This window comes from Erinaceus europaeus, chromosome 13 (assembly GCF_950295315.1).
Source record: "Erinaceus europaeus chromosome 13, mEriEur2.1, whole genome shotgun sequence".
Classification (NCBI taxonomy): Eukaryota; Metazoa; Chordata; class Mammalia; order Eulipotyphla; family Erinaceidae; genus Erinaceus; species Erinaceus europaeus.
This window is the reverse complement of record NC_080174.1, coordinates 37,229,177-37,248,230: the sequence shown is the minus strand read 5'-3', so window position 1 is coordinate 37,248,230 and position 19,054 is coordinate 37,229,177. Positions and strand designations below refer to the sequence as shown.

At 50.2% G+C, this 19,054-nt stretch overlaps 1 protein-coding gene across 4 annotated transcripts in view; it reads left to right on the top strand.

Moving 5' to 3' along the window:
* The window catches only part of EPHA8 (EPH receptor A8), a 32,597-nt gene extending 19,840 nt beyond the window's left edge, over nucleotides 1-12,757 (top strand). For all 4 annotated transcript variants that reach the window (XM_060205522.1, XM_060205524.1, XM_060205525.1 and 1 more), the window contains 14 exons: nucleotides 492-647; nucleotides 2,533-2,868; nucleotides 5,609-5,733; nucleotides 5,806-5,968; nucleotides 7,366-7,459; nucleotides 8,242-8,309; nucleotides 9,125-9,289; nucleotides 9,496-9,681; nucleotides 9,993-10,054; nucleotides 10,523-10,732; nucleotides 11,237-11,386; nucleotides 11,472-11,662; nucleotides 12,031-12,198; nucleotides 12,308-12,757. In XM_060205522.1, the coding sequence (XP_060061505.1) occupies nucleotides 492-647; nucleotides 2,533-2,868; nucleotides 5,609-5,733; nucleotides 5,806-5,968; nucleotides 7,366-7,459; nucleotides 8,242-8,309; nucleotides 9,125-9,289; nucleotides 9,496-9,681; nucleotides 9,993-10,054; nucleotides 10,523-10,732; nucleotides 11,237-11,386; nucleotides 11,472-11,662; nucleotides 12,031-12,198; nucleotides 12,308-12,422 (2,189 nt within the window). In that variant the 3' untranslated portion in view covers nucleotides 12,423-12,757. The remainder of the gene's footprint in view (nucleotides 1-491; nucleotides 648-2,532; nucleotides 2,869-5,608; nucleotides 5,734-5,805; nucleotides 5,969-7,365; nucleotides 7,460-8,241; nucleotides 8,310-9,124; nucleotides 9,290-9,495; nucleotides 9,682-9,992; nucleotides 10,055-10,522; nucleotides 10,733-11,236; nucleotides 11,387-11,471; nucleotides 11,663-12,030; nucleotides 12,199-12,307) is intronic.
* Nucleotides 12,758-19,054: the final 6,297 nt, after the last annotated feature.

Here is a 19,054-nt window from a genome sequence, read left to right as displayed (position 1 = left end):
TAACCACAGCCTGTCTCAGACACTGGCAAGCAACTGGCTGTGCTGGGGCTGGGAATGTGCGCTTTGAAGAAGTGACTACAGAACTTCCTATGTTTGGGACCGTCAACTATCAACTTTACCAGTGTGTTCTTTCTCCACACACCTCCAGTCCCTGTCCAGATTTTATGTCTCACAAAAGTCATGTTCCTGGGGTCTGGATCCCCCTGGATCCCCAGGCTTTTGTTTTATTTGGTTATTATTGGAGTTGGGAGTTAGGTATCAGGGATTTAGTCTTAATTCCGCCCTCTGACTTGCTGGGAAACTCTGGCTAATTCAAGGCCTTATCTGTGCTTTAGTCCCTCTGTTTGCTAATGAAGATTGTCAGGTGATACTGAAGGTCTGCATGTCTATCCCTCCATGGGCCCCTACCAACAACCCATAGTCAGAGCTGTCTCCCAAGGCCTGCCAGTGTACTCTGGTCAGGTCACTTGCAGTTGCTTTGTCCTCCACAGCATGTGAGCTGGGCTTCTACAAGTCGGCCCCTGGGGACCAACTCTGCGCCCACTGCCCACCTCACAGCCACTCTGCAGCCCCTGCTGCCCAGGCCTGCCACTGTGACCTCAGCTACTACCGTGCAGCTCTGGACCCTCCATCTTCTGCCTGTACCCGTGAGTATTACCCTTAGACCCAGCACCCATGAGACCAAACTGGGCCAGGACACATGCTCAGTTTACAGGCCTCGGGAAGTTGGTTCTCTGGGAGTGAGGCAGAGCCAAGGGCCAGGGTCCAGTCCAGTGTTTGGAGTGACTCTAACCTCTCATTGGTAGCCTTGACCCCTCTGGGCTCCCAGCCTCTTGTCATGTGTCACCTGCCATCTGTCTTTAGCTATTCTCACTAGGTCTGCTTTCTGCTCTAGGGCTGGCTTCATCCCCTTCCCAGCACTGGGTGGATTAGCTCATCCTCTGACCCAGAAGTGAAGCCAGTGTCCAGGTAACTGGACTGGCAGGGGGTGGGACACAGGAGTATCTGATAAATCCATAGATCACCATCACCCTTCATTCAGTGGTCAGATGGCTGACTACTGAGAATTGCCTAATTTTATTTCTTTATTCATGAGAAAGACAGGAGGAGAGAGAGAAAGAACCAGACATCACTCTGGTATATGTGCTGCTGGGGACTGAACTCAGGACCTCAAGCATGAGAGTCCAATGCTTTACCTGCTGCGCCACCTCCCAGACCACGGGAATTGCCTAATTCATGCAGTGCCTAATTCATAAGGGTGTATGTGGCTGCCTGCTTGATGATGCTGGAATCTTCGTGTGTGTGTGTGTGTGTGTGTGTGTGTGTTCAATTCATTGTGTGTCCTCTGGGAGGTCTGCAGAAGAGGTCCACATACTGTTTATGGGACTGAGGGTATATGTGAGAATGCCTGTGCCACATACATCACAGATCTCAGGGGGGTGTGCCCTAGGGGACTCATACATCCCTGTAGAATACAGTCAAACCTGCCTATTAGCTTAGCGTGTGTGTATCTGCCCTGCAGGAAGGCATGGGCCTGGAGGGGTCTGGTGCCCACTCATGTTCTGTGTACCTGAGGGGACTCAGCTCTGCCTGTAGGTCTTGGCATTCTGCTGATGGGGCTCCTCCATTGTCTTCCCTTCCCTGGTCTGGGAGTGGGAGGGGCTCTCATCCTGCTATCCCTGCAAGGGAGGGGCTATAGCCAGCTTAGTCTACTCTGTCCACCAGCTGTGGGTGTTTGCAATGGGGTGAGGAGCACTTCACACAGATAATAAATTTTTAAAAAAGGTATTATGGGGGGTTATAATTTCACACCTACATATGCTATATATAGGTTGCTACACTCTTAGTCCAAATTCTGTGCCACACACCCTATAACCACTATAGATTTCACAAAGTTGGAGAGAGTTTGGGTACCATAGATTTTCCTCTTTGAGATGCTGAGAGGTAGAATTCTGAGGTTCAGGGATCTCCATAGCTTTCTTGTGCCCTCCTGGCAGGATTGAATCTCCACTCCAAGGGACCCACCTCAACCCTCATTCCTCCCTCTAGAGTGTGTGTGTGCTGCCTAGAGGGTGGCTCCTGTCCTGGGTTGAGGGTGGTGTGCTCAGCCCAGCTGTCGAGGTGCCTGTTGGCTTCCTGGGGCCTCTGATGTCCAGTGGGAGTTGACATGCATTCCAGCACGGGCAGGCTGAGGAGGAGGGTTTGGGGTGCAGGTGACAGAGGTATTTTATACCCAGATGGCTGCAATGAGCACCCCAGACTGTGATGGAAACTTGGGAAAGACAAACTTTGTGCTCTCATGTGGAGGGTGGATCCTGATAGATCTCCATCTGATAACAGAGACACTGCCTCTGCCCTTGGGAGACATCCAGCAGTGGGAAATCTTTAGAGAACCCTTAGTATCATGGGGGAGCCACTGACCTTCTCTCATCTGATGGTGGGGCACTAGACCTGCCCCAAATAACACGCACACGCACACGCACACACACACACACACACACACACACACACACAGTCATTCTCTGCCCCCAGGGCCACCCTCAGCTCCTGTGAATCTGATCTCCAGTGTGAATGGAACATCTGTGACCCTGGAGTGGGCCCCTCCACTGGACCCAGGTGGCCGGAGTGACATCACCTACAATGCTGTGTGCCGCCGCTGCCCCTGGGCACTGGGCCACTGTGAGAAGTGCGGGGGTGGTACCCGCTTTGTGCCACAGCAGACCAGTCTGGTACAGGCCAGCCTGCTGGTGGCCAACCTGCTGGCCCACATGAACTACTCCTTCTGGATTGAGGCCGTGAATGGCGTGTCTGACCTGAGTTCGGAGCCCCGCCGTGCCGCTGTGGTCAACATCACCACGAACCAGGCAGGTAGGCAGTGATGCTCCATCCCCAGCTTCTCTGGCCTTTTGTCACCCTTCCCAATCCCCCCCAAGCCCTGGCCTTTCCAGTAAGTGCTTGCCTCTCCTGAGCCTGCCCTTCTCCCCAGCATATCATGCCCTCAGGAAGGTAGATCATGTCTTGTGAGCACAAGGGAGCTAGGAAGCACAGAACAGGCTAGTATGACCTTTTATAGGCCCAAGTTCTAGAACTTTCCCTATTTCCCTCTATTTCCTCCCTGATGTAATGGGGTTGATGGTACCTGCCTCCAGTACTATTATGAAACTTAAATGAGAGAGAGAAAAATGGTTGACCCAGCACCTGACCCATGCTAAATGAATGTCATTAACAAAGAAAGTCACTCTGGGGAGTTGGGCAGTAGCTCAGTGGGTTAAGTGCACGTGGCACAAAGTGCAAGGACCAGTGTAGGGATCCCAGTTCGAGCCCACAGCTCCCCACCTGTAGGGGAGTTGCTTCACAGGTGGTGAAGCAGGTCTGCAGGTGTCTCTCTCTCCCCCCTCTGTCTTCTCCTCCTCTATTTCTCTCTGTCCTACCTAACAATGACATCAATGACAACAACAATAATAACTACAACAATAAAACAATAAGGGCAACAAAAAGGGAATAAATTTTTAAAAAGACACTATGATTATCATTTTCTAGAACAGCTGCCACTGCAGCTATGGACTTGGTCACACTGGGTGGGATGACAGCCATGTCTCTGCCCCTAACCAGTTATTGGACTAGATTCAAACCACTGCCACCCCCCCAACACATACACACAAACATACATACACCTTTCTCTCCAAATTATGGTGGCACCTATTTGTGAATGACAGCCTGATCTGAGAGCCCACCCCAAGCTGCACCCTCTGAACAGCCCCCTGGCACATGACTAGGACCCCCATGTTTACTCATCCTCGTCTCTCCCCAGTACCCCACAAACGTGGCCCAGCAGACTGTTCTCTCCACATCACAGAGGAGGAAAATTGAGGCTCAGTGAACCTCCCAATGTCTCTGCACAGAAAATGGCAAGATTGGGATTTGAACCCTCTTAAAGGAAACAGAAGGCTTCCATCTCTGTGCCCAGGGCACCCCTCCTTATGTCAGTGCTTCATCCAACCTAGAGACTCATTCATCAGACACCCTTTTAGGAACCACCCCCATAATCCCATCTCAACCTAATCGACACCCTAAGGCCCCATCACTAGTTACTATCTATTACTGTGGTCAGGACTTCAGCATAAGTGTGTGTGGACGGACACATTCCAGTCCATATCACCATCTATGTCATCATGTGCTGCTTGGACGATCACAGGAGCCCCTCTCACCCTGTCCTTAGGTTATTTCTGCATACCACATGCTGAATGAGCTTTGAAAACACTTACCAGTCTTATTTAAACTCCTAAGTGTTATCCTGGGCTCATACACAATTTAGGCCCTCTTGGGGCCCAAATGGACCTGTGTGACCCCCATTAGCCACTCTCCAGGTTCACCCTATTTTCTCTGACCTGGTCTACTCTCCTCAGTCTCACCACCCTTAGTGCCTGTCCTTGAATGCTCTAAGCCACCCACCCCAAGCCGTGGCTTTGTTTTGTTTTTCTCTGAGGACAGTGTGCTCCTTTCTGTGAACACACTAGGGCCTTCAGTCCTCAGCTGAACTAGCACTTCTGTCTCAGTGTTGGGGAGACACCCTGACCATCTACATGAAACAACCCTATTTTTTGCTCTTCCTGTCACCTCTTGGAGTGCCCTCCCATCACAACCTCCTTGATGTCATCCACTGTGCTTAGCCATCCTAGAATCACGCACTACTATGCCTTCTGACTGACTATCTCCCTCAACAGACCATAAGTTCTTTGGGGTCTGTCTTGGTGAGCTTACCCTCACACCACTTCCTCCAACTTAACTCTGGGTTCTTCTCTTGGTTTTTTATGGCACAGTCTTCCAGCACCATTTATTGGGCACCTACTGTATGTGCTCTCTGCCTTTGGTGGGGGAAGGAGTTCCCAGCTGTGCAAGGGAGATAGGATGCCCCATATAAAGCCAAAACTGGCATTTCAGGTCAGGGAGCTAGCACTTGGGGATGAGGAGGTCCACAGGCTACAGGGCTGCAGCTCTTTGGGCAGTTGCTCTGTTTGGTTGTGGCTGTGTCTGATCTGCCCCAGCAGACTGGCATGGGGAGCATTATTGTGCTGGAGGTAGGAGAGTGGGTACATGCACCTGAGAGGGATGAATGAGTGACCTTGAGTGCTGGTGAGAACATACATGCTCAGTGATCCCCAATCAGGTCAGGTATTGGCATCAAAGGCCAGGTTTCTTCCTCTTTCCCTTCTCCCTTTTTTCTCCCTCCTTCATTCCTCAAGCATCCCTGAGCAGTTGTTCCACACCAGGTGTCCACCAAAGTAGACAAGCAGCTGCTTGGATGTCCTGGGGTCCTGTTCTCCTGGTGGATGGACCAGAGAGGAAGAGGAGGAAGCAGATAAAGCTGGGACTATCTGAGCCAACTCTAGCACCTCAGACCAGAGCCAGGCAGTGCCACCCAAGTGACTGCCCAGGAAAGCAGCCAGTTGTTTCCTAGGGAGCCCCGTTTGCTGGCTTTTCTAGGGCTCGGTCAGGGCAGTTAGCAAGGAGGGCTAAAGAAAGGTTGGAGGATGGCACCTGGGAAGGGGCGGGGCAGAAACCAGCGGCCTCACGCAGCCCTCATCTGACCAAGGCTAACCTCCCTCAGCACCATCCCAGGTGGTGGTCATCCGCCAGGAGCATGCAGGTCAGACCAGCGTCTCCCTGCTGTGGCAGGAGCCTGAGCAGCCCAATGGCATCATCCTGGAGTACGAGATCAAGTACTACGAGAAGGTACAGCCATGGGCAGGCAGGAAGGGGGCGGGCTGTGGGCAAGGCCTGAATTGACCACCCCTCCTTGGGCAGGACAAGGAGATGCAGAGTTACTCCACTCTCAAGGCTGTCACCACCAGAGCCACGGTTTCAGGCCTCAAGCCAGGCACCCGCTACGTGTTCCAGGTCCGAGCTCGCACCTCTGCGGGCTGCGGCCGCTTCAGCCAGGCAATGGAGGTGGAGACCGGGAAATCCCGTGAGTGAAGGGGGTGAGCCGGGCGAGGACGCTGGGTTGGGCCAGGCCTGGAGGGTCCAAAGGTCTGAGGAGGGAGCCAGCAGGTGCTGGATCAGTGTCTCCACTGGTTTAAAGGCCTGGGCTCAGAGGAGGAAAATTACTCCCCCGAAGTGGCAGGACCCAAAGCAGCCCACCACTCAGTGGCTTTTCCTGAGTGTCAGTGTGACTTGTAGGAGTCACAATACCTTTTGATAAATAAGTGGTGTTTAAAAAATATTTGTTTATGAACAAGAGAGCGTGGACCAGAGCATTACTTTGTCATATGTGAAGAAGGGGGTCAAACTTGGGACCTCATGCTTAAAAGTCCAACACCTTATCTATTGTGTCAACTCCTAGGGCACAAGCAAGGGGCTGAGTAGTGATGTATCTGGTAGAGAGCACAGATTACCATGTTTGAGATCTGAGTTCAAGCCTCCAGTCTCCACCTGCAGGGGAAAGTTTCATGACTAGTGGGGCAATGCTGCATGTGTGTCTCTGTCTCCCTCCTCTTCTTTACTATTTTTTTCTGTCTTTATTAGTAAAGAAAGGGTGGAAAAAGGCCACTAGGAACAGTGCAAGCACGGAACCTTCCAATGATAACCCTGGTGGCAGAGAAATATATAAGAAAATAATAACAGGGGTGGAGGGTAGATAGCATAATGCTACGCAAGCAGATTCTCATGCCTGAGGCTCCAGAGTCCCAGGTTCAATCCCCCGCACCACCATAAGCCAGAGATGAATAGTGCTCTGGTAAAAAAGAAAAAAAAAAGAGAAAAGAAAAGAAATAACCAGAAGTGGGAGTCAGGCGGTAGCACAGTGGATTAAGTGCACATGGCGCAAAGTGCAAGGACCGGCATAAGGATCATGGTTCCAGCCCCCAGCTCCCCACCTGCAGCGGGGGTCGATTCACAAGCGGTGAAGCAGGTCTGCAGGTGTCTATCTTTCTTTCCCTCTCTCTGTCTTCCCCTCTTCTCTCCATTTTTATCTGTCCTATTCAACAACAATGACATCAATAATAATAATAACTACAACAACAAGGGCAACAAAAGGGAATAAATAAATATTTTAAAAATCTTAAAAAAATAAATAACAGGCAGGGCAGATATTTGTTTGAGAAAACTGAAGTTTGAAACAGTTAAGTGACTCTCACTAGGTCAAATAGCCACCGAAAGTGGTGCTACCCAGCTGGGAAGCCTAACAGTGGAGATGGAGGGAAGGTGTTGAAGGAGAAGCTTCTCAGAGAGGAGGGTGGGGGCTGAGGAAGTAGCTTGTGCCCTGACTCCAGGATGACTCCTGACTAAGGAGACAGCCTGTCCAGTCCTGGGATGACCAACAGCTCCCTGGACCTGAGGCCAGGACTGAGAGATTGCCCCCTCCAGGGCCCCACTATGACACCCGGACCATTGTCTGGATCTGCCTGACACTCATTACAGGCCTGGTTGTGCTTCTGGTCCTGCTCATCTGCAAGAAGAGGTAAGTGTTCCTGGCTCCCATCTGGAGCACTGTATCTTCCATCTGCCCCCCAACCCTTCCCCTCTACGTCAGAGGTTCTCCATGCCCTGGATTGAACTCACATGTACAGATACACCAGTTCTTTGATTTTTGGGTCATGTCTTCCATGCCTTCCTGCTCTAACCAGCCTCTGTTTCCCATGCATCCACCTGATCCATCATTTCCCATTTTTGCCAGCCTTCCTCTCTAAGCAGACTCTAAAGACTAGAGGACTCAAGCTCACTGCCCCCCCCCACACACACACACACATCAGCAGGACAGTGCACCCAGGTCTGGCAAAACTGAAGGCCATGTTCTCAGTCACTCTCCCCTCTCCCACTGCATCCCAGAGGAAGGGTGGGAAGGTCTCTGTCTTCTCTGTGGGCTCTGGATCCCAGATCTTGAGAATTGGAAGAACCATGCAGTAGATAGAAAAACTTAGGTCCAGGAAAGGCAGGGCCTCCCAAGGTCACACAGCAGAACTGGCTTCACTCTCAGCCCCTCCACTAGAGGTTTCCTATTAATTGGGACTGATAGCACCATAGACTTGGCTGTGTAGGCTATGTAAATGTGACTGTAAATTGTAAAATGCTTTGTAAATGTCAAGCATACCACTTCAGGTGGATGGAAAGCCTGGGCAGAGGACTGGGTACCTGAAGCTGACCTGAAGAAGGGAGATAAATATACAAGAGGAGTGCTGATTGAGCTCAGGGCTGGACTAGGGGTGACCTGGGCCTCAGCCAGAGCCATGCCATCCTCCACAGGCACTGTGGCTACAGCAAGGCATTCCAGGACTCGGATGAGGAGAAGATGCACTACCAGAATGGACAGGGTAAGTACTGAGTCCATGGGCCTGGGGGAAACAACAGACCACATAGAGGCTGTACTGGTTTGGGTGGACATGTGGGAAGGAGAAAAGAATAGAGTCCCAGTGACAGACAGCAGTGTGTTTACCAGGGGCCTTGAGGGTACAGTGTTGTCACCTTTCTTGAGTTCAAAGACCCCACCAAGGATGCTAGAGACCCTCCCCCAGGTAGAGATCCTCCCTCATGCAATGTAATGAGGAATGCATAAATACATGTATTCACATACAGCTTCAGGTACAATTTCAAGGGATTTACATGCTTTGGAAGGGGACTTCTCTACCCAGAAGTTTTTCAGAACCCTGCAGAAAGCCTAGAATGTAGTGTAAATATGGGAATGTCCTGCCTCCACATCCTATTTTCAGGTCATAATAGACACTGGTATCCTACTACTGTACTGATTTCCTCTGAGCCTGAAAGGCAGCCTTAGAATCTTTCTTAGCATCTTGCAGAGAACCAAGTTCAATCAATCTCTAAGTTGGCACTTACAAAGAAGTCTTATTTGGCTACATTGCTATCCCATATAAAATTTAGCAAGATCTTGAGGGCTCCAGAAGTGAACTCAGAAAATGACATTCTTTGGGACTCCCTTGGAGACCCCCAAAGTCCCCCTGGAAGCCTCAGACATATTGTGTAGGGGCCCCAGTGCTGTGTTAGGTGCTTGCTGCTGGCTGCCACCCTGAGATTCCCAGAGATTCTTCTCTCTACACCCCATTAGTCCTGGGGTGCTAGAAAAGAATACCCACCTGTGCCCCTCTAAGTCCCTTCTCCTCTGTCTCTTCAGCACCTCCACCCGTCTTCCTGCCCCTACATCACCCCCCAGGGAAGATCCCAGAGCCCCAGTTCTATGCCGAACCTCACAACTATGAGGAGCCAGGCAGGGCAGGCTGCAGTGTGACCCGAGAGATCGAAGCCTCCAGGATTCATATTGAGAAGATCATCGGCTCTGGTGAGCCTCAGAGGACATGCAGTGGGGACAGTGCTATGGGGTGTATGGGTGGAGGGACACCTTGAGCAGAGGGAAAGGGGAACCCTTAGCCTGGCATGCGAAGTCTGTGATGCATACAAGTGTGTAAGGCTTGAGGTGTGCGAGAGTCCCTGGTGAGGAGCAGAGGCTCCCACCAGCTTCTGTCTCCTGCCCTGCTTGGCCCCCAGGGGAGTCTGGGGAAGTCTGCTATGGGCGACTGAGGGTTCCTGGGCAACGGGATGTGCCCGTGGCCATCAAGGCCCTCAAAGCTGGCTACACAGAAAGGCAGCGGCAGGACTTTCTGAGCGAGGCATCCATCATGGGCCAGTTTGACCACCCCAATGTCATCCGCCTTGAGGGAGTTGTCACCCGTGGTAAGTATCAGGCAAGGGCAACTCAGCTTGAAAGGACTCTGGATCTGCTCCCTAGATCACCCTCCTCCTGCCCCACCCTGTCTTTACCCTGCTGCTTGTCCCCTGGCCTCCTGGCCCCTTGCCCCTAAACCACAGGCCCTTTACCCCCCTAGCCCCTGGTCCCTTTGGCCCCCAGACCTCTAGCTCCCTGGCCTCCTGGCCCCTAGGTTCTACCCCAGCTCCTGCCTGATCATGGGGGTGGGAATGTTTCTGAGTTCTCTACTCAATAGCCTTGATTCTCCCACTGAGAGGGTCTCTTGCCAACTCCACAGGCCACCTGGCAATGATTGTGACTGAGTACATGGAGAATGGCTCCCTGGATGCCTTCCTGAGGGTACGTGCCCTCCCTAGCCCTTCCTCATGGACAGGTCTGTTGGGGGTACTGGGACATGCCATAAGAACTCCACACACCCACAGACCTTGGACCCAGTGGACCTTGAAAGAGGGAGGAACATGTGGGAAGGGTCTGAAAGGTCAGCCCATTATACTGCCTTCCAGCCCCATCCTGTGGGGTCCTGGGAGTCCATCCTGCTGCCCTGCCCTGGGCTTCTGAAAATCATGAGAATACCAGCCCCAGCTATGTGGTTATTTGCTGGCTGTTCTTTGGCACAGAGCTTAATATCTGTAGTCCTCCACTTCTCCTGCAAAAGGGATAAACATTCAGCTCTGCCCTATCCACCACCCAGAGTTGCTCTGAGTGTACAGGAGACCCGGAGGACAACCAGTGAGCTTCATACACAGTGAAGCACCATGTGCACTGAGGAGCACCTTCCTGAAGCCTCGCTTGTCCGTTGCTCTGCAGACCCATGATGGACAGTTCACCATCATGCAGCTGGTGGGCATGCTTCGGGGAGTGGGTGCCGGCATGCGCTACCTCTCAGATCTGGGCTACATCCACCGTGACTTGGCTGCCCGCAATGTCCTGGTGGATGGCAACATGGTTTGCAAGGTGTCAGACTTCGGACTCTCTCGGGTGCTGGAGGATGATCCTGATGCTGCCTACACCACCACAGTATGTAGCCTAGCCCTTTCCAACAGGCTGGGGAGGGACAGGACACGTAGGGGGCACATGTCTTTAGTAAAGTGGGCAATTGCAGAGGTGCTTGCAAGTTCAGCCTCTTCTCTGTGTCTCAGTTTTTCCTTCCTGGGAAATGAGCACAACCTTGCCTGCCTTCTATCACTGGCTGACTTGGGGCATGCTAGGACTGGGTCCCCCACTACTCAGTCACTGGGAGATTTTTGTTGTTGGTGGTATCATTATTATTATTACTGTTACCACCACCAGGGATTTTTGCCCTACATAATTCTACCACTCCTGGCAGACTCTTTTTTTTTTCTCTTTCAATATCAGGTAGAAAGAGATGGTCCAAGATAGAGAAAGAGAGAAAGAGGCAGAGAGAGAGAAGGAGAGACAGTACAAAACTGCTCCACTTTTCTTGAAGCCAGTGGATGGAACAATGTTCAGCTCCCTGTCTCCTGCTAGGAGAAGCCCTCAACCCTCTTGTGTCTGTGGCAGGGAGGGAAGATCCCCATCCGCTGGACAGCCCCCGAGGCCATCGCCTTCCGAACCTTCTCCTCTGCCAGCGATGTGTGGAGCTTTGGCGTGGTCATGTGGGAGGTGCTGGCCTATGGAGAGAGGCCCTACTGGAACATGACCAACCGTGATGTGAGTGTGGGTCCCTGACTGGGAGGGGATGTGGGACATTTTGGGGGGAGGGGCGGTCTCCAGTCCAGCTGTGTTCCTCCCACAGGTCATCAGCTCTGTGGAGGAGGGCTACCGCCTGCCTGCACCCATGGGTTGTCCTCGTGCCCTGCACCAGCTCATGCTCGACTGCTGGCACAAAGACCGGGCTCAGCGGCCTCGCTTTTCCCAGATAGTCAGCGTCCTTGATGCTCTCATTCGAAGTCCTGAGAGTCTCAGGGCCACAGCCACTGTCAGCAGGTACATGGTGCCAGGGCCCTGCATTGCCCCAGACAAGGCCCACAATAGAGCCTGTATTCTCACCCCTGGATCAGCTTGAGTCTCTGACCTCTGGTCTGCTAGGGACACTGACCCCCAGCTTAACTGGACCCCTGACCCCTGAGCTGCCTGAACTCCTGCCCCCAGAACTTCCTGGGCCCCTAATCTGCATGGGTCCCTGACCTGAGAGGATGGGTCTTCCTCAGCCTTCTCCTTCAGGACCTGGCATTTAGTTTCTTCTTCCTTGCCCATTGTTGATCATGTACAGAGGTGGAAGGTGGCTACTGTAAGGCTTTCCAAGGAAGGCAGAGGCCCCGGCTGGCCACTGGCTAAAGATTCCTGTGTCTTAGGTGCCCACCTCCAGCCTTTGCAAGGAGCTGCTTTGACCTCCGTGGGGGTGGTGGTGGAGGCCTCACCGTGGGGGACTGGCTGGACTCCATCCGCATGGGTCGATACCGGGACCACTTTGCTGCAGGAGGATACTCTTCTCTGGGCATGGTGCTGCGAATGAATGCTCAGTACGTGGAAGGGATCCCCATGGGGTAGGGGCAGGAGGGGGTGGGACACCCAGGCCAGCTGGCGCAGGTGATGGGCTCGACCCTGTCCCCACACCACCTTCCTTCACAGGGATGTTCGAGCCCTAGGCATCACCCTCATGGGGCACCAGAAGAAGATCCTGGGCAGCATCCAAACCATGAGGGCCCAGCTGACCAGCACACAGGGACCCCGCAGGCACCTCTGACCCAGATGAGCACTGCAGTCATGTGAAGATGTGTCAGACTGGCTCTGCTTGCTGCAGCCCTAGGTCTCTGCCTTTCCTTGCAGGCCCCAGGGAGGCCAGAGGCTTCACTGCAGGGCCTTAGGTTATCAAGGGTCAGAGGGACTGAGACAAGGTTTTAGGTGACTGGCACAGTGGGGTCACTTGCCCCAGAGCAGATGGACATCTTTCTCAGTGCCACTGAGCCCAATGGATGAGCCGTCCATCTGCCTCTGTGTATGCATGTGTGTGCACATGTCTATGTACTTGTATGCACGCACCAGCTCATGTGCTATAGGATATGTTCCCATGAGGTCATGGGTACTACTCATGTGGCTTCACCCAAAGGCCCTCAGCATGAATGTGCGTGCCCATCGGGGCCAGGGGTGCATGTGCTAGACCACACATCATGAATGAGGGTGGGTACCACAGCCAGTGACTCTACCCGTGGAGTGTGCGCCCAAGTCCCAGCACCCATTGGTGCTCCCACCTGCTCCTACCCCTGGAGGCCAGAGCCAGGGGCCACTTGTGAACCACACCAGCACCAGACCACCCACACTCGGCCCGGGTGAGCCCATCCCAGCTCTATCTCAGGTCCTAGCCCCTCCCTCTCACTGGTGGGAGGGTCACCTGCAGTGACGCCTGGCTCCCACCACCCCTTCAACAGGAAAACAGGGTTTCCGGTCAGCCCCCTGGCTACCTTCCTAATGGGCATCATTGCAGTGTGCACAAGATGCCCTCAGTTGGACTTGGCTGCCTGGCCAGGGGCCACCAACTTCCCTACAGTTTCTGATGCCCCTCCACAGCCCAGGGCCCCTCAATAGGAAGTCCCCTTGCCAACCTCTCACTGCCCAGCCCTGGCCTGCCCCCACCCCATGCCTAGGATCAGGGACTAGATGATCTTAGCTCTTCAGCCCAAATCAACTCCTACTGTACCTTGGGAAGACCAAGGTCTAGACAGCAGGAGTGCCTTGTCCCAGGTCAAATTCCCAAGTCTGCCAACTGAGGTCTCCTGCCTCCCATCCCAGGGCTCTTACCCCCACACACCTCCCCACTTGAACAGCTGTGGGTTAGAAGAGGCTCAGGGAGTTAATTTCTCCCCAGAGACTGATGTCCTACTTATGGCCCACTAGGGTATGTAAATAGCTTTTTCTATCATGTCAGAATATTTTTTTTCCTCACTCCTGACAATGCAAAAATGGTCTTCAAAGCACATAAAAAGCACCCAGGGTGAGAAAGCCCCATCCCAGGGGAAGTTTGGCAAACAGGGTCCAAGGAAGCCCAATAAGCAGGATGTGGGTACCCCTTCCACAAATCCTGAGAAGGGCAAGTCCAGTGTCCACTCCCTGCCCATTCCTTCCTGTAGCCAGCACAGCTGTTCTGCGAGACACCAGCATTGAGCCCCCTTTCCCTCCTGCAATAATTTGGGGAGTCTCAGCCCTGCCAGGTGCCACAGCCAGCTCTCTGCACTTCTATATACTATATTACTATATAGCCGAACTGTTCTTCCTTCCTATGGAAGTCGGAAACATGGTCAGGACACAATCCAGGGAGGATCCTGTCTTCCTCCCCTTCCATCCGCCTCTCATCTAGTTCTGGGCTCTGGATCCTCATGGTCAGAGGGACGTGGTGGGCTGGGCACTTGAAAAAATGTGGCCTCTACCCCCACCATGAGGTATCTTAGGGGGTCCCAGGGATCTGTCTCTCTGTGGTCTTCATCCTGCGTCTTCAACTTACCCACAATGAGAATAAATTCTGCCTCATCTTTGCTTGTGATTTTTTTCCTCTCTCTCTCCATCTCTTCCTCCCCCTCTCCTCCCTCCCCCTCCCCCTCTCCTTCTCCCTCCCCCTCTCCTTCTCCCTCCCACTCTCCCTCTCCTTCTCCCTCCCCATCTCCTCCCTCCCCCTTCCCCCTCTCCCTCTCCCCCCTCTCTCTTTCTCTCTCTCTCTCTCATTAATATTTCCTGGGGGAAAGGAACAATCTTATGCTGAGTACCTGCTATGTACTTTCCACACAGTTCTTTCTCTGATCTCTTCTGACTAGGCCCAGGAGGTCAGATTCATGCACCTAAGCTATTTTCCAACCCATTTTTAAAATGTGTGATTAAGAGTGATTTATAAGATTACTACAGGGTATAGCTCCATAGCACACCTACCACCAAAGTTCTGTGCCCCACCCTTACAAGGATAATTAGCCTAGTTTTCACAAAGTCATAGAGACAGTTTATTTACTTCTGGGATTTTGCTATTGTATATCTCTCTCTCTCTCTCAAGTTCATATATTTTAATTCTCTATATTCCACTTATGAGGGAAACCATCAGATAGTTTTCTTTTACCTCTTATTTTTCTAAGCATAATCACCTCCAGTTTCACCCATTTTGTCACAAAAAGCACAATATCTTTTTTTGAAATTAGTGTTCCATGGAATATATATTCCTTAACTTTGTTAGCCAATCCATAGACATTTAGGCTTCTTCTACTCTTCAACTACTGTATTGGGTTGTCGGAATAGTCATGATGTATTTTACTGTTTTTTCTTTTCTTACTCTTTGTTACCACAAGGGTTATTTCTGAGACTCAGTGCCTACACAACAAATCTATAGTATCTAACAGCCATTCTTCCCCGTGTATTTGAAAGGACAAGGAGAAATTGAGAGGAGGAGTAGTAGAGACAGAGAAGGAGAGAAACAGGATCAGGTGGTGGCGCACCTGGTTGGGTGCACATGTTACAATGTACAAAGACTCAGGTTTGATCCCCAGCCTCCACCTACAGGGGGAAACCTTTGGGAGTGGTGAAGCAGTGTTGCAGGTGTCTTTATATCTCTCTCCCTATCACCCCTTTCCCTCTTGATATCTGGCTGTCTCTACCCAGTGAATAAATAATTAAAAAATATTTTTAAAAGGAGAGAAACGGACACCTTCAGTACTTGCTTCACTACTCCTGAAGCTTCCCTTTCCCCTGCAGGTGGGGTGTAGGGCTCAAACCTGGGTGCTTGCATATAGTAATTGTACACTTAACCAGGTGCACCACTGCCCAACCCATTCTTTCTGTTTTTCTGTGAATAGCTGCATCATGAATTTTCTGACCACTCAGCAAATATACAGCTATGAACTTAGGGGACATACACCCAATTTTTTAATGTGGGGAGGCTGAGTCTTAAAGAGATAAATGTGCTTAAGATCAGATCCCAGGTTTGACATCCCCAAAGTCCATGTTTTACTAGGAGTCTTCCCACAGACCCCAAATCCTCATTTCCAAGAAGTACAGGTGGTTCTTAAAGCTAGTGCACAGCCTCCAGCTGGACACTGCCTGGTCTGGAGATGTCTTTTGCAAGGAAGACACCCTTAGAGGAGAAACACATGAAGAAGAATTTCTGGGGATCAGTTGCCTCAGGGGCCAAAGAGTTTCTTGGGTGCTCAAAGTTCGGCAGGGAAGCAAAGTTCAAGTACCTTTTCAAGTAACTGGGTGCTGAGGACACACTTCTGATTGGGAGAGGGGACAGCAGCAGGAGTCCAGGAGTTGGTATCAGTGTGGGCAGAGTCCAGCTGCATCCATTGAAGTCAGTGGCTCAGACAGCTGAGGAAGATGTCTGAGTTTTCTTGAACCTGAAAATGACCTCCAGGAGCTTCTCAGCCTGATGAAAGAGGCTCCATTTCTGCACTTCCCTCAGACAGAATGTGGGGCCAGAATGAAAATTCCTGGCTACATTGCCTGTTAATAATCCTCACTAATAACCACAGCAGTCCTGTGAGGCTGCTAACACTATTTCCATCTTCCAGATGGCCAAACACCCTCAGAGAAACTAATCTGCCACGTGGAAGATGTAAAGCTAGGTGGCCCAGGTATGTTTCTTCTAAAACTCCAGACTCTGTTCTAGCTCTACCCCACCCTACTCCCATTTCCAAACTGCCTGAACTGTTCAATAGTTGTTTTCTATGAGGAAGAAGTTATTACACTTCTAATTCTTAAGGACCAATCATCAGAGTCTGTTCAGTTCCTTATGAGCTGGGTGCCTCAGATATAAAGAGAGGTAAAGCAGCCCCCTCTTGTTCATAAACTGAGATTAGGTGGAGGTGCCAAGTGTAGGAAGTGGTTCCCTCTCAATTCTAGTGACTTGAGTGACCTAGAAATGTGGTACCAAGAAGGGGATGGAGGTATGGAGGTAGTCAAAAGGAGAGAGATCATGGAGGGGCAGAATTTTTCACCAAGGACTTCCTGGAGGAGGAAGCATTCAGCTGGGCATTGAAAAATAAAGGATTTGGAGGTATATTTTACTAGATAGTCTCCTACTTGAGTATACAATGCAAAGAAGGAAAATAATGGAGAGTCTGGAAAGAAACAAGTTGTGTTCATGGATAAGAAGCCCCACTAGGGGCTAGGTGGTAGTGTAATAGGTTAAGCGCACATAGTGCAAAGCGCAAGCCCAGTTTGAGTCCCCCACTCCCCACCTGTGGGGGGGTTCACTTTACAGGCAGTGAAGCAATTCTACAGGTGTCTGTCTTTCTGTCCCCCTCTCTGTCTTCCTTCCTCTCTCAATTTCTCTCTGTCCTATCCATCAACAAAAACAAAGGCAACAAAAATAGCCTCCAGGAGCAGTGGACTCATGGTGCAGGCTCCAAGCCCCAGCAATAACTCTGGATCCAAAAAAAAAAAAGGCCCACTGGTGAGTCCTCCTCCTCCAATTTAGTCTAAAAATATTAATTTTAATAAATAATTCAACAGAGTTTTCCCTGCAATTTTACAAGGTTATCCAAAAATGTATATGGAATGATAAAGAATAAGCATTTTTATTGCTTTTAATGTTTTTAAAATAATTTTTATTAGTGATTTAGTCATGTCTGACAAGATTGTGGTATAAGAGAGGTACAATTACATACAATTCCTACCACCAGAGTTCCATATCCCCTCCATTGGAAGTTTCCCTGTTCTTTATCCTTCTGGGAGTGTGGACCAAAGATCTTTATAGGTTGCAGAAGGTAGGAGGTCTGACTTCTGTAATTGCTTCTCCGCTAGACATGGGCATTGACAGGTCATTCCATACCCCCAGCCTGCTTCTATCTTTCCCTAGTGGGGTAGAGCTCTTGGGAAGTGGGGTTCCATCTGCCTAGGGAGGTCAGGTTGGTATAATGGAAGCCTCTGCAACTTAGTGGCTGAAAAGCATTAAGATATAAAGCAGAACAATTTGTTTAATAATCAGAAACTTAACGATAAAAGTAGGGGCCAGGTGGTGGCACTCCTGGTTGAGCACATGTTACAGTGCACAAGATTCCAGGTTTGAGCCCCTAGTTCCTACCTGCAGGGGGAATGCTTTGCAAGTAGTGATGCAGTGTTGCAGGTGTCTCTGTCACTTCCTCTCTATCACCCACTTCCCTCATGATTTCTGGCTGTCTCTATCCAGTAAACAAAATAAAAGATAACAAAAAATTAAATTTATTTAAAAAGATGAAAGTATAGCAGATGAAAGTTGGGGTCTTCATGTTGGAAAGAGCTAGGAAGTTTATCTTAGGTATATTCTAATTTTTTACTCATCACAACAGCTAACATGCAGGTGGCCTAGGAGTATTGCCTGGGAAGATGGTGTCAGAATTGAGGATAGGACTAGAAAGCTGGATAAGGGCCGAGAGAAACCCTCAAATTTGGAAAAGGTATATAGATACTATTAACTGTAAAATTCATCAATCTAATCTTGGGCCCATGTCTATTCATATTTAGCACAGGAGCCTGTGTAACCTCTGCATCCCTATCAGTCTGAGCTTGCATTCCATTCCATGTTTCATAGGTAGGAACATTCTAGGCTGCACTCATTTCAGGACCTGACTTCCTTCAGTGGCAGAGTATGTTGACCCATCCTCCTCTGGAGAGTGGGGCAATTTCTATCACTTTTGTTCTACATTGAGGACAGTGTCCTGTAGAGGTCCACAAGAGGGTTTATGATGTTGTTCCTGATGGAGATGACCAGTTAAGATGGAGAGAGGGATCTTTTAACGTTCTAGGCCCATCATGTCTATATGGGAATCTAAAGATTCCCTGACTAGGGCCCCAGATAATGGGGTGGCCTGGTAGTGGCCAAAAGGGCCATCATTAAAGTGAGCCAGTCTCTTGCCCTTATCCAGCTTTTGTAGTACTTAATTTATCTGACGTGTTTGGACTTAGAGTAATTAAGGTAAATGAAATAGGGAGTAGGTAAGGAGGGTGTCTAGGTTTAGTAGAGAATATTTGATTAAGTACCTTATTGTGAGCAAAATATTTTTTTAAGGAAGAGGAGGAGAAGAACCTCACCCTTTAAGATATCAATGAATACTCTAACACTCTAACAACTAAAACAACTTTTCTTGGTTCCTGGGGTAGAAAAACAGATAGCAATTCATAGGAACAGATCCAAATACAGTGTATATGAGAATCTGAGGCATAGTAAGGATAAAGATGGTCTAGTTAATTGGTGGTGTTAGGACAATTAAGCATCCCCTTAAAAAAGAGAAAAATAGATCCTTCTTTATGCCACTCACAAAATGAGCTCTAGATTGATTAATGTACTAGATGCAAAAAATTAGATTACAAAGCTTTACTATGAATACAGATAAAAATAACTTTAGGACCTTAAAGTAGAAATAAATA